Here is a 13,834-nt window from a genome sequence, read left to right on the forward strand (position 1 = left end):
TGGATCAGATCTCGGTACATGCGAACATTTAGCCGAACATCTGCCTCTTGTTGCTGTAATTTGCTTCACCACCATCTGTTAGGCACTGGCTGGAAGCACCAACAAAGATATACATCTATCTTGTTATAAACCCGTAATGGCATCCTCTCCTCCCAAATATACTAATTAGCCGTATTTGGTGATATTCTCTACATATTTTCAAAAACTAATACATCCCGACATACCCCCTGGTGAAGGTTTATGACAAGATAACAGGGCACTGACAATTTAGGTCAGCAGTATGATCATTTTTGCAGCTGAACTTAATGTGGCATGTTTCGGAGTCATTTTGAGGATTACAAGCGTCTTTTCTTGTGTTTTTAATGAAAATGTCTGTTTTAACCCACTCGCTGTGTGCTCAACATTTTCTCCTGTGTTTTTGTCTCCGTGCCACAGATCAGACTTGTACAGCTGTCGTTCTGCATTGGCGGCACGCTGTGAGGAAAGACTCCACTCCGCTGTGCCTCGGCGCTCCTCAGACACTTGTCCTTGACTTCCAAATGCTGTGTGTCGATTGTCATGCCACTCGCCTTCTGTGAGTTATGACGACGGCTGCTTCATTGACTCAGGAAAGAGGCTCCTCCTCTGCTCGCCAGTGAGCAAATCACATGATGTAATGAAGAAGGGTCCTGAAAGTCTGCTCTTCAAGGAGTCTACCAGCAGGATATGAGTATTTTGAGCCCTGTGACAGATAACAAATCAAACCTTGTGGGAATTGTGGGAGGCCCAGAAGAATACTCCAGAGCCATGCAGTCTGAGGAGCTATTCAGCAGGAAACTCAAAGCCCTGAATGGTAGCATGGGACCACCAGCCTCCGGCATGCAGGGGAAACCTGATGGTGCAGGCAAAACAAATGGTACTCCAGCCATGCCTAAAATGGGTGTCAGGGCCCGGGTGACAGAATGGCCGCCAAGGAAAGATGGATGGGACGGACGGCCTTCACCGAACTACCAGAGTGTGATACCAATATTTCAGAATGGCCAGCAGGAACATACTGTGGAAATACTGGAGCAAGGCGAGGCGGTCTGTCTGGAGGTGGACTACACAAACAAATACACACTGAGTGACCTTCTCAGCCACTCCCCGCTCAAGGGTCTCCACCCTATCCGTCAACGTAGCAACAGCGATGTCACCATAAGTGACATTGACTCTGAGGACATAATGGACCAGAACGCTGTCAACCCAAACACTGGAGCCTCTCTGCACCGTGAGTATGGAAGCACATCCTCCATCGACCGTCAGGGCCTGAGTAGTGATGGCTTCTTCACCATGCTGAGGGGCTACCGAGTGGACACCATGGACCACCGTAGCATACCACCTTTGGGTTTCCCAGAGTTGTTGCGCTGTGACGCCTCGCTCTCCCCCAGCCTGCAGACAGCGGCCCAAATCGCCAGGGGTGAGATAGTCCACATTCCAGGCTATGATTACATAGACAACTCGGTCCTCTACAGCCGGGAACGGGAGAAGTCCTTCATGAGGCGTCTTAAGTCGGAGTCATCTGAAACGTCTCTGTTCAGGAAACTGCGGACCATTAAGAGTGAGAGTGACGCACTGCGGCTCTCAATAGAGGATGACCGGAGGCCGCTCAGCTTCCAAAAATGCTTCGCCCACTATGACGTCCAAAGCGTTCTTTTTAACATCAGTGAGGCGGTAGCGAGCAGAGCTAACCTGAGCCAGAGGAAGAACACTACCACTGGGGCTTCAGCTGCCTCAGCTGGAATTGGACCTGGAGCTATTGGAGTTTCCGGACCTGGACCTGCGCCTGCACCTGCACCTGCACCTGCACCTGGACCTGGGGCAGGGGCCGGGGCAGATGGTGGAGCAGCAGGATGTAGCAGTGGAAATCCCCCTATGTTTGAGTCTCCACTGGGCAGCAGGGAGGACTTGAACCCCAAGGAGAACCTGGACGCAGACGATGGAGACGGGAAGAGCAACAGCTTAGCGTTGAACTGTCCACACTTTCGCAATGAGATCGGCGGTGAGGGCGAGCGAAAGATCTCCCTCTCCAGAGCCAACAGTGCCAACTACAGTGGTATGTCAGAGAGCTGCTCCTTTGAGTCTTCTCTAAGTTCCCACTGCACCAACGCAGGAGTGTCTGTCCTGGAGGTTCCTCGAGAAAACCAGCCAATCCACAGGGAGAAGGTCAAACGCTACATCATTGAGCACATCGACCTTGGAGCATACTACTACCACAAATACTTCTACGGGAGAGGTAAATAACGCTAAATGCATTCGTTTTGAGTTTACAGCGGATATGATGCAGTGAAATCTGGGTGGCTGTGTTTATTAAACTATCCAGGCCAAATCCATTTCCTTGAAACAAGGCCATTCAAAATGGCCTGTAAGAGTTCCCAACTGGAACAGTCCGCTCATAGGGTCAGAAATGACGGCCCAGTTGTTTTTGTAGGACCACATGTAATAAGGTCCAGAACAATAGCAGTCTTGTGTTGGGTGCGAGGGTGTGTGTTTCACTTCCTCGGCAGATGAGCGGTCATGTCCTCTCTGTGATATTAGCCCGAACCCTGCCGAGAGGCTCTGATTAGACATGTGAGAAGAGAGAGGTGAGGCAGAGGTTGTGCTGCAGCTGTTCCCCGTGGGGACCGCGGGGGTGTGAGGATACTTCTTATGAAACTTTAGGGTCAGCAGAACTACGCCAAGGTCCCAGCTCTCCTCATTAAAACACCTTTGTGATTGATGCTGGAAATACCGTGCCGACCCAGACTCATCGCCACATTATACATATCTGTTTTTCTCACTGTCTACACCGTCTGTACTGGCTGCTCTCAGCAGATTGGATTACCCCTCCTTAAATCCCCCCCAGAAAACAGCTGCTTCACCTTTCACACTCAGAGATGCCTGAACTTCTTCAAAAAGATATTCGGTATTAAAATATTCTGTGGTGTGACGGTGTTTAACTCCAGTCGAGGCTCAACTTACAGTATATTTGAATGTACCTTTGAGCTCACTCTGATAATCATTTACTGTGAAATGTTGCCTCACTCGCTACTCACCCTAAAACTGGTGCTATTATATTTTCTATTTAACCTCATTTTGCAGGCTAATGTGTAACTGCAAGGCCTTGTTGTCATATTTCATTTTAATGTTCAAACTTTTACAGAAGATGCTTTTTTCACAGCATGTGGATTGAGGCCTTGCCCTTTTTTCACGAGGTGTTTTATTGCATCGACAGGTCTGTCATGACCTGTGCTTCACCGCAAACACACACTCACACAAACATGGCTGTGTGTCACCACTTTACGACAAGCTTTTATCAACCTGTGCCGTGTATTGATCCAATTGATTGCCTAAAGCCCTTCTTCCCTTAGCAACCGGAGTGTTTCTCCTCAGGCTGCCCGAGTGGACACAACATTTCCTCCACATTAAAATATGCAATAGATGGTAAGATAGGATACCTGAAATAAGATTTAGAGGATTTATTGTAGGACTTTTTAGAGATTTTAAAGATATTTTTGCACTGAGGACTGGCAGGAAGACAGTGAAGCATCATTATTTAACACACCAGTCAAAGCCATCCATTTTGCAACCTTTGGCAAATTGTCAACACTATGTGATGAGCACCAGTGACCCGTTGAAGAAACGCGTTGACAAAAAGCTTTCCTCCACAGTCAACGATGTCTCGCTCACTGTGCTGTCAGTATTTGGGTGCCTCGTGGCCTCCTGTGCTAGACAGCCTTCCTACCACCATTTGACCCTGCGCCTCACAGAGCACTTCCCCTCAGTCCACCGTCCTTGACAATCCATGCATTCTTCAGACAGTTAACCCCCCCTTTGCCTCCATACCGTGAATTTATTATTCATGCCGATGCGCGCTTTGCCCCGCTGTTGATGCCACAGTGACAAGAAGCAGTGTATTTTACACTGCAAGCACTACGTGGCATGGATGCAGTATTTAAACTTCAAGAGAAATCTCCCTGGCAATGTCAGTGCATTGGTTCCCTGCTGAGGTTATTCTTTTGTTGTCTGCTGAATCCAGGTCTTTCTACCTGGCTTTAACTTGGATTAGGGAGTGTTTACTCAAGGCACCACGATGTGTGTCCTCACACACACAGTTACAAAAAACACTATTTATGTCAACACAGAAATTAGGACCGTAGGTTTTTAAAATGCTTACTACTGACAAATGTCTGAAGCCCTGCCAGTAACCACCATCGTGGTCACTGAATTTTTCATTACATCACACAGTATAAACTGCTGGAAAGAACAAACAACAGCCTGACCAGAAATATGCTGAAACACTTCATCCTCTCAGGAGCATCAGTATAATCAGTAAATTTCATGGCAATCTGACCATCAGATTATTATAAATGTACTATTCAAATTAACATCCAGACCTCAGGCTGTCAAAAGAGCAAAGCATCATTGAGTGTCAACAAATTCAAAAGTATTCATCCTTCAGGGGGTACAAAGGTGGCAGAGAAATGTAATGACTATCTGCCTGTCATATTTTGTAATTTTTGTGCTCACTGGAAAGGTGCGTGTGTGTGCGTGTGTGTGTGTGCGATAAACCGTCATAGATCAAAAGAGAAAATTCTGAGGGGTCACCAAAATAATTTTTCAGGGAGCACACGTTATCAAATATATTAATCCCATGGCAGTCTGGCCTGTAACTGTTTACATAACCCGTCCCTGATTGAATTGTTGGAGTAATGGATTTACTGACCACCAATATCTTCAGGCCCTCCCTGAAACTGACATAATATTTATAATTTTTTTTTTTATTATTTACTAAAATTACTTTGTAAATTGTTCAGATCGCCTTACAAATTGTATAAAGTATGTTAAATTGGTGGACAAAAACCTCCTGGACAGAGGGGACATCATGGTGTCTCTGTGGTTTAATGTCCACAGCGCAGTGGAACCATATTGACCTGGGTTTCAATGTAGCCAGGAAACTTTTCTGTCTCACCTCAAATGTATTTTCACCCTACACAGTCATTTACATAATATGCAAACCAATAAGCCATTAAAACAAACGCTAAAGCTTAACTGCTGAATTATTTCATTGTAGTATAATTATAAATCCTAGGTTTGCTATAGAGTCAGAGGCTAAATAGGTGTCTGTTGTATTGTGAGTCGTGTCAATTGAGAGTCCTAAAAAATAATTTCTTATGCTCTTTAGTCGTCCTGAAGGTCAGTGGATTTCAGGTTTGCATGGGTAGAGATCATAAATGCTTCACTGCAGAATGAAAAACTGACATACATTTTTTTTTATACATTTTGACCAAATGTATTATTATAGTCCGAAATCCATCATTAATTATATTGAAGAAGACATTGTTAAAGTCTGTAATGATACTCTGTTCTGCATGCGTCTGTATAGTGCTAAACATATCGCTGTGTGGATTATGCTTCTGTATGCTGCTGTAGCGGAAAAAAAAATCCCCTCGGGGATTAATAAAGTAAATACCTACCTACCTACCTACCTTATCTGGGTCAGATGGGGTCACAGTTTTCTGGCCTGTATATTTAATTTTTTTAACTTTTTAATTCCCACCACTACAACGACAAGTCAGATATCCCAAATCCCAAACTCAATCAATTTTGAATTTACGCTGGATCCCTGCTGCTCTCTGTAAGCAACGTCAGAGCTCGGCCATGGTCAATACACAGAGTGTTTATGTGATTAAATAAATATGGGGACTCGATAATATAAACTAATATTCTGCTGAAGCAAAATCAGTGATTTGATTAAGATCTGATCAAGGTTATAGATTTTTTTGTCAATTAAGTGAAGTTGATGTCAACAATTAATTCAGAGCTTGTGTAATTCTGATCTTTCTTGCTTTGTCCTCAGAGCATCAAAACTATTTTGGGGTCGATGACAATCTGGGACCTGTGGCAGTCAGCGTCCGCAGGGAGAAGCTGGACGAAGGGAAGGAGAAAGAAGGAATGCAGTACAACTATCGGGTCACCTTCAGAACCAGCCAGGTAACTGTGATACACTGACATGCCCTTTTTCCTCTACATGTATTATGGATGCACGGCAGGAGAACCCGACATGACTTGTCGATCTATCAAAGCAGTGTTAATCTGCAGGAACATCGATATTTCATATTTCTCATATATCGCATTCAGCAAGACACGTTACGTTTCCTCAGCTTAGTGCTCAGTTAAGCAGTACAAGAGTCCAGGAATGCTTCAGTACCCCTTAAAACAAGGAGGCCTCCTTCTAAAAATCTGCTCCGAGCATCCTAATGTCTCCCACTGATTTCTGTGCCACTTGTGATTCACTTGGCCAGTCGTGCAGACACTGACACAGTCTGTCGGAGTTGGTGGGACCGTCCTCGTTCGCTCACACTGTCACACAAACACGCACACACACATAATCACGCACAACATGATTAATCCGCAAACTGAGATACATAGCCTCAGTGTCCCTGGTGGTACCGAAAGCGCTACTTGATTGATGCTGGTTGATCTCATTCACTGAATAATTCAGGTGCAACAGATGCGTCAGGCAGGGAAATGTCACTGATATCCAGCACCATTCTTGGTTTGAAGCACCACTCCCACGAAAAAACAATGTATCTGGGTCATGGTAGCCCTGCAAGTAGCACGCAGACAGTGTCTTAACTCCCCAACCACTGGAGCGTCTATTTGCATGTACTCCCATTATTTAGCCTCGGCACGCTCTCTGCATCTCTGTCCCGCTCTCACTCTCCCTTTCCCTCTAAGTCTGTTAAATAATCTGCTTTTCAGAAAGCCTCTCTGTCGGACATCCATTGACTGCTGACACTCGTGTCCACAGGCTACGCGGATTGAAATTGGATTTATTCGATGTATGTGAATGTGTCTGTAATGTTTCAAACAACAACACAGGGCTCCAGAGTGGGTGTTTGTAAGCTGTTTATTTTACTGGCACATTAATGGTCTTAATCATAAAAAAACACTTAACATCAAGCACTCAGTTAGCCTCTCAATTATTTATAATGTGAGCACCTAACACTATCCACTGGAGTCATAACCGAGCCATTGCCCTCAATCATAAGTCAGCATATGAGAACATATGCAGACCTCACCGTAACACATTGTTCAAGTAGGATGTTATACAACACATTGCAGACAGTTAACTCCACTGATCTGTTGTTTCCTGTCAGCTGACCACCCTGCGTGGAGCCATCCTGGAGGACGCCATTCCATCCACGGCGCGACACGGGACGGCCCGTGGCCTGCCGCTCAAAGAAGTGCTTGAATACGTCATCCCTGAGCTGAATATCCAATGTCTGAGGCTGGCCCTCAACTCTCCCAAGGTCCCGGAGCAGCTCCTCAAGCTGGACGAGCAAGGGGTGAGTACAGCACGAGATGTTCTCTTGGGGTCAAGGTTTCGAGTACTACCACATTCTTACTGCTGCTGCTGATGATGATCTTAAAGCACTCGCGCAATCAGTGGCTTAATTTTGTCAAGCAGGTGTAAAAGGAATATTTAGTTATTTTGGGAAATATATAGATTTGGTTTTTGGATGGAAGCCAATGTGTAAAACTACCATTTTTGGCTATATGGGAGGTCATGTGCAGGACTGTTACACAATAACTCACCACAGAGTCTGGTCAACCAGCACTACAGCAAGTCACTGCATCCGAAATTGTGCATCCACCCTCATAAAATCACTAATTTGTGTTATACTTTGCTTTTTGTACCAATAGAGCGTGCAAGATGTAGCATGTTAATTAGGGAACTTAGTGGTGCTCTTCATGCTAAGCTAAGCATTAAAGCCAACTGCCGGTTTTGTTTAAAATATTTAATCAGCAGATTCGAGAGTGGTATCTTTTCATATAACTCTTGAAAAGAAAAAAAAAAATTCCTTTATGGAGGGTGCAGTTATAGTTCATTCCCTCTTCAAAGATTTTCCAGTTTTAGGCGATCAGTGTAACATGTCAGTACTAGGAACAATGTGTTCAATCAAACGACTGATATTAATGTTAATGTAAGGCTTTAATGTTTAAGGTATAACTGTCTCTCTTTCAGACATTTGCGTCACTTGGGGAGGGAAACTGAGGAGGGATTAACTTCAGATAGCAGATACCTTTGTCCCACATGAGGGCTGCTTATTACAGATAGATAACACAGGGTCCCGGGAGGAGGCATACGACACACAATATCACACTGAAATAGGATCAATGGAAATCCCGCACTCTCTGAAGCCGGTATCGACTTTTTTTTTTTTGACACACTTGTTCCGCTGATAGGATACTCAGACACAAGCTAAAGTACCCCCCTTTTGACATCTTACTTCGACTGAGAGCAGGTGATTTGGTATTCTGCCGAGATGGCTGAAGGTGTCATCTTGGATTATCTCTCTTTAAGTAAAATTGCAGATAGTGATATAGGCTCTCTATAATCACAGGTGTCAGAGAGATTCATGTGCGATCTCAAGGCCTTTTTAATTTCTTATCTAATGAAACTGTAAGACAGAAAGGAAAGTGGAAGGATCAGACCAGTGGTGTATTGCTTGTTTTTGCTATCAGAGAATTGGTTGCTTATTAGTTTAATTACATTCGTTAGCATGCGCCCATCCTTCCAATTGACAGGGGAAAGGCTCTTATAATAGAAAGTGTCAGCCATGTCCCTCCTGAATGTTAGGATTTTGTTACACACATAAACAAGAGCAGTGTAGTGTCCCCTCTAAAGTGAGTTAGAGGCACTCAGGATGGCAGACTTTGTGAGTCCAATTATGGCAAAGTAACTTTAAGTAAGTGCTTTGGACAAGTTCTTCCTGCCAGATCTAAAAGGAGGCGTTTGTTCACCTGCAATGCAACGCACCATGCCTTTGGTATGAGAGTCTGTCTGCAGATACAGACTTTGATACAAGACTGAAATTTACAAACAGGAGGGAGAAAAAAAAGCAATCAAATAATCTAAGAAAGTTCTCTCAGAGGAGGAGTGCCCAACGCCTAAGTGGGGCTTAAAGCTTGTCCAACTGGCACTCCTCCTCATAGACCTCAAACCGAACACCCAGCGGAAGCCAGTTTTATATTTGGACATCGGTATTTTTGTACACTCCTGTTTTAATCATTAATGCTATGCATGCAGTGCAAATGTTTGATGTCAAGCACCCCTTAATCTGCTTTTTAACCAAGCTGGACTTTGACTGGCCCTCTGATGTGTTTATGTGAGGAAGCTAATATTGGAGAGGAAGATCTGCAGCGCTGTCATCTGCCGAAACTGTTTTGTCTTTATCTGAGGAGTTGTGTGGATGTAAGCACTACTTAGGAGACGTTAGCCCTTTTTTTGGTACTTGAGTGTGTTTGTGTATTAAGCAACTTCTGCGGGTGCGAACAGAAAGCTTACAGAGTGAGTGAAAGTATCCTGGAGCGAGGCGGCCTTTGTAATATCCTCATGATCAGTTCAACAGAGAAAACATCCCAGAAAGCAGGAGTGTGGATTGCACTGTAATGGCTGTAGATGTAAGAAGAAAACAGAGCACATGGAAATGTATTTCAGACCAGTGTGTGCAGGTGCACTGGAAAAAGCATTGGGCAGTTAGTCAGATTTATGAGATGTGATATTAGGTGATAAAATATATTTTTCTAAAAAAGCCATTGATTTTAAATGTGTATTTATCTTTTCCATCTGAAGTCTAAAATCTGTAAAATGACAGAATTCATGTTTAATGAAAACTGTTTATCAGTTTTTAAATTAAGAATGTCATTTTCCACTTAAATTAATTATTCTTGGTAATAAAGACTGCGTGTAAACCAGAGAAGGCTGGCCTGCAGGTGTCTGCAAATGTAATCAAATGAAATAGTGTTTTTGTGAAATCAAAGACATCATCAAGGAAGTCAAAGAAAGGCCACTAATCTTTCCCTTTCAGGAATGTTGAACAAATTACCGTCTTCCTAACCTAGAAAGCATATCTGCTTTGCTCTCATTTTATAACATAAACAAAGACGGAGTGCCGGGCATTTTACGTTCAAGTTTTCCAGCAGTCTCGAAATGGTCAACAAGAACAGCCTTCGCAGGTCCATGAATTAATCTCCTGATGCCCACAGCGACAGCTCAACTCTCAAGTACAACTCAGGCTTAGGGAGTATAAGTTAAATGTGATTTGTTCCACAAGTTCAAGAGAACAATCTACCTCCTACTGTGGCTGTTATTGCAGTGCAACAAAGAAATCACCTATCCCAGATGTAAATCAATCCCCTGTCATTATAGTGAAAGTAGAGGAAGTTGCTGAATTAATGCGGAGACCAGGATGTTCCTCTTTTTTTATATAAATATTTCTGCAGCTAAATTTAAACACGTCAGCCCTAAAAAAAAACATTGTAGATGTTTGTGTAATGGAGCCATGTTTTGGATATTTTGCTGCAATAGGACACTGCAGTGCAGACAGATGTCACAGCAGTGTGGCATGTCGTGTTAGGACATTGCTGTGTCCCTCAGGTGCATCTCAGAGCCCTCCAGAGGGAACATTGTCCTCATTTCTCTCTCATCTCAATAAGTATCTTTGTGGGGGTTTTTTTTGCTTAAAAGAAAGAGCGAGTCTACGTTTTTTAACACCCTGCAGCTCCAGACCGATAGAGCGAGAGGAATGTCGAGGAAAGGGAAAGATAACTGCTTTCTATGCACAGATTTTTGTCTGGATCCATTAAATAACTGTTTCTTTAAAGGCTGACGCTGATGCCACCAAAAAAAAGTCCTCAAAGCTAGTTACACAATGAGCTTCACCTCAGGACACTTCTAATCTTTATATGTGTTATGTGTCCTGATGTGTTTGCACTTTTCAAATTCACACCAAAGGGACACTGTGCTTGTCCTCGCCGTTGGCCGGCCTGTTAAGAGGAGCAGAAGGTTAAGTGAGTCCATATAATACCGGATCAAAAATAGAAGACCACATCATTGCACATCATGCCATTTCCACTGGGCTTGATGGTATAATAGCTTTCTGTCACCACAGGAGCTTTAGTGCAGGGCAGGCTGCCTGATAGAGGAAGTCACCATGACAACAGTGTCAGGAGCTCACCGGGAGCTGATAACCTGTAACGGTGGAAAAAGACAATTCCAATTTGTTACCATATTTAGACCATTTGGTTGCTTTCACATTCAGAGAGAGTTTTCCGCCCAGCCGTGCTGACACATTGACCCTGGGTCAAGATAAAGGTGCAGCTATGAATACCGGGTTACAGGTGTCAAACAAAGGGGGATGTTTTCTTTCATGCATTTTTCTTTCCCCCTCCCCTTTTGATTCTTTTTCTTGGCCGGCATCAAGACGCCATAAAAGATTCATGTTGGTAGAGAGGGCTCTCACGCTCACGGCGCAAGAAGAATCACTGCGGATGTTTTATGTCTTCCTGTCTCTCCAGGAGACAAGTTCATATCAAACCTGTCATTTCTGCAAAATATTAAAGCTTGTGGTAAAAACCTGTGAGATTTGGCTTTCTTTTCTATGACTATGAATACTCTTTGTGAATAAGACACACATATATGTATTGTGACATCTTTGTCCAACAATGACTGAACCGAGAGTATAATTTGAGCCATTCGGTGCCTCTTACTAGTATTTTACTGCTACAATAAGAGCTTACTTATCAAACCAAAGTATTGCTTAAAGAGGAGGTCTTTAAGGAAGGCTTAAAATGCTATTGCTGGCAGCTTATGCAGTGTTCTGCCATGGACTAAGGCTATTCTATTATATGTCTGTAATTCACTCCCTTGTTGCTCCACAGCTGCTTTTAAGTAGCAGCTAATAGCTCGGCTTGATTTATGCAGTGCTCGGCGCTCCTAGGAGTTCATAGCCTGGCTTCACAAAAGGGGATTTCAGCTCTCTCCTAGAAGGGTTATGAAGGCCTTCACATTAGCTGCGACATGATGGAAAGTGGGCACTCGCACGCTGTGAGTGCATAATGAACAGTACGTATGAGTGTGGTGTATGTGATACATAACAGCGACAGGAAATTATACTTACTCGCTGAGTGTCCGTGTACGTTCCTCGTTGCAGCTGAGCTTCCAGCACAAGGTGGGAGTGCTTTACTGCAAGGCGGGCCAGAGCACGGAGGAAGAGATGTACAACAACGAGAGTGCTGGACCGGCGCTGGAGGAGTTCTTGGATCTGCTCGGCCAGAGGGTGCGCCTCAAAGGCTTCACCAAGTACAGAGCTCAGCTGGATAACAAGAGTGAGATAAAACACACATCACACACCAAACTAAACATTCACAAAGTGCAAGCCCACACACTCCTCAATCTGCTGAGTGCAGATGCTCTGCTATGTTGCATATTGCTTTTTGGGGGGCTGTTGTGCATCTTCAATCATGATTTTCCTTTCAATTACGTCATCAGATTATCGAACTGACCTTTTGATATGAGACCCGAGACCCTGAACGCCCTGTCCTCTCTTACAGCCGACTCTACCGGTACACACTCTCTTTACACGACCTATAAGGACTACGAGCTGATGTTTCACGTGTCCACCATGCTCCCCTACACGCCCAACAACCGACAGCAGGTCAGTAAACTGGACGCTTCACGCTCTATCCCCGACAGCAGGCCACCATATTTGCTCTTCTGTGTGGTAAGCCGGCGTCTAATGGTTATAATAAGTCCCTGAGCAGCTTCCTTTTAGGATATCTTCAATCCCGACTCCTGCCAGTCTTCCCCAGAGACTCATTTCGCCACGGTAATGACCTATCAGTTGAAAGCATGAGCATTGCCATGGTGACGGTACCCCATAGTAGGATTTTAATCAATGCATCCCCAGGGGCTGGACCTGGCGTGGTATTAGATGGGCCTCTGTGTCTGCGCTAACAAGTGGAATTAAGTGGATGTGGTGGTGGACAGACCGATAAAGACGAGAATACAGAGGTTCACCATGTTAGTGTGCACTACTTGTATGGAAGTACTTTTTGAGCCCATAATACAACCTGTAGGTACAAACCTGTAGCGAACACTTTCCCGCAAATATACCGAAGGAAGAATAGGGCAGAGAAACAGAGAAACACAGCAGAGACCCGATCCATTAAGTGCCTCTAAAAGGTGTGATTGGCAGGATTTGGGGGTGGGCTCTTTCTCTTTTCTTTTCTCTTACAGCATTTCATGAAGTGGAATAGTTTGATTTAATCCCTGCTGGTAATCTTTCAGTGTTTCTAGGCAGAGCTTGCCCCACTCATCCCTTCATCCTTTCCAATTCACCACTGTACCCTCCAATCCTGCTTGGCTCTCGCTGACCCTCACTGACAACCTCATACCACACAGAATGAGGTTAACTTTCTCCACAATCAAACAATACAACTAGTATGAATTGGGTTTGGGCAAGTATGTCTCCTTCTCCTAAAAGTCCTAAATTAGGTGAGGTGATTCTATCTATTTCTAGCTCTTTATCCTGTTTTTTAGACGGTTTTTGTTCAGCATCCAAACATGGAGCCATGGAGCACATTAAATGTGCAAGCTAACTCAAAAGATTGGTTTCCATCCTGTGATGCTGGTACAGATTCTACGGTCAGTTGGGTTGCAGAGATCCTAAAATTCTCAAAACAAGGGAAAATGAATTTGCACTAATTGTGATTTTTGTCAAAAACGATGCTGTGATTTTAGGGTTTGATCCAAAATGACTAAACAAAAACCTGAAACTAGACTGTGCAACATTTGAAGAAGTAACACAATCATCCAGTCACAAATAAGAAATTGAAATCATGAGGAATAGAAAGTCAGTGTAGAAAAAGGTTTGGTGCTAAACGTCACCTGGTCTGGTATTGACTGGCATCTTATCTTTGCTGATATTAGCAAATGTTTACGAAGTTGAGATAGATATGTCTGTATAGCTGCGGAGTCAGTTTGACTGCC

General features: G+C 44.0%; 1 protein-coding gene across 3 annotated transcripts in view; it reads left to right on the top strand.

Annotated features, from left to right (window-relative positions):
• The first annotated feature begins 439 nt into the window (after positions 1–439).
• The window catches only part of sipa1l2 (signal induced proliferation associated 1 like 2), a 51,833-nt gene continuing 38,438 nt past the window's right edge, over positions 440–13,834 (top strand). For all 3 annotated transcript variants that reach the window (XM_069690062.1, XM_069690063.1, XM_069690064.1), the window contains exons 1-5: positions 440–2,251; positions 5,855–5,988; positions 7,158–7,346; positions 11,997–12,171; positions 12,397–12,500. In XM_069690062.1, the coding sequence (XP_069546163.1) occupies positions 706–2,251; positions 5,855–5,988; positions 7,158–7,346; positions 11,997–12,171; positions 12,397–12,500 (2,148 nt within the window). In that variant the 5' untranslated portion in view covers positions 440–705. The remainder of the gene's footprint in view (positions 2,252–5,854; positions 5,989–7,157; positions 7,347–11,996; positions 12,172–12,396; positions 12,501–13,834) is intronic.

This window comes from Brachyistius frenatus, unplaced genomic scaffold (assembly GCF_029030835.1).
Source record: "Brachyistius frenatus isolate BFR_SWC_R1_liver_20210118 unplaced genomic scaffold, ASM2903083v1 Contig_8, whole genome shotgun sequence".
In the NCBI taxonomy this organism is placed as follows: domain Eukaryota; kingdom Metazoa; phylum Chordata; class Actinopteri; family Embiotocidae; genus Brachyistius; species Brachyistius frenatus.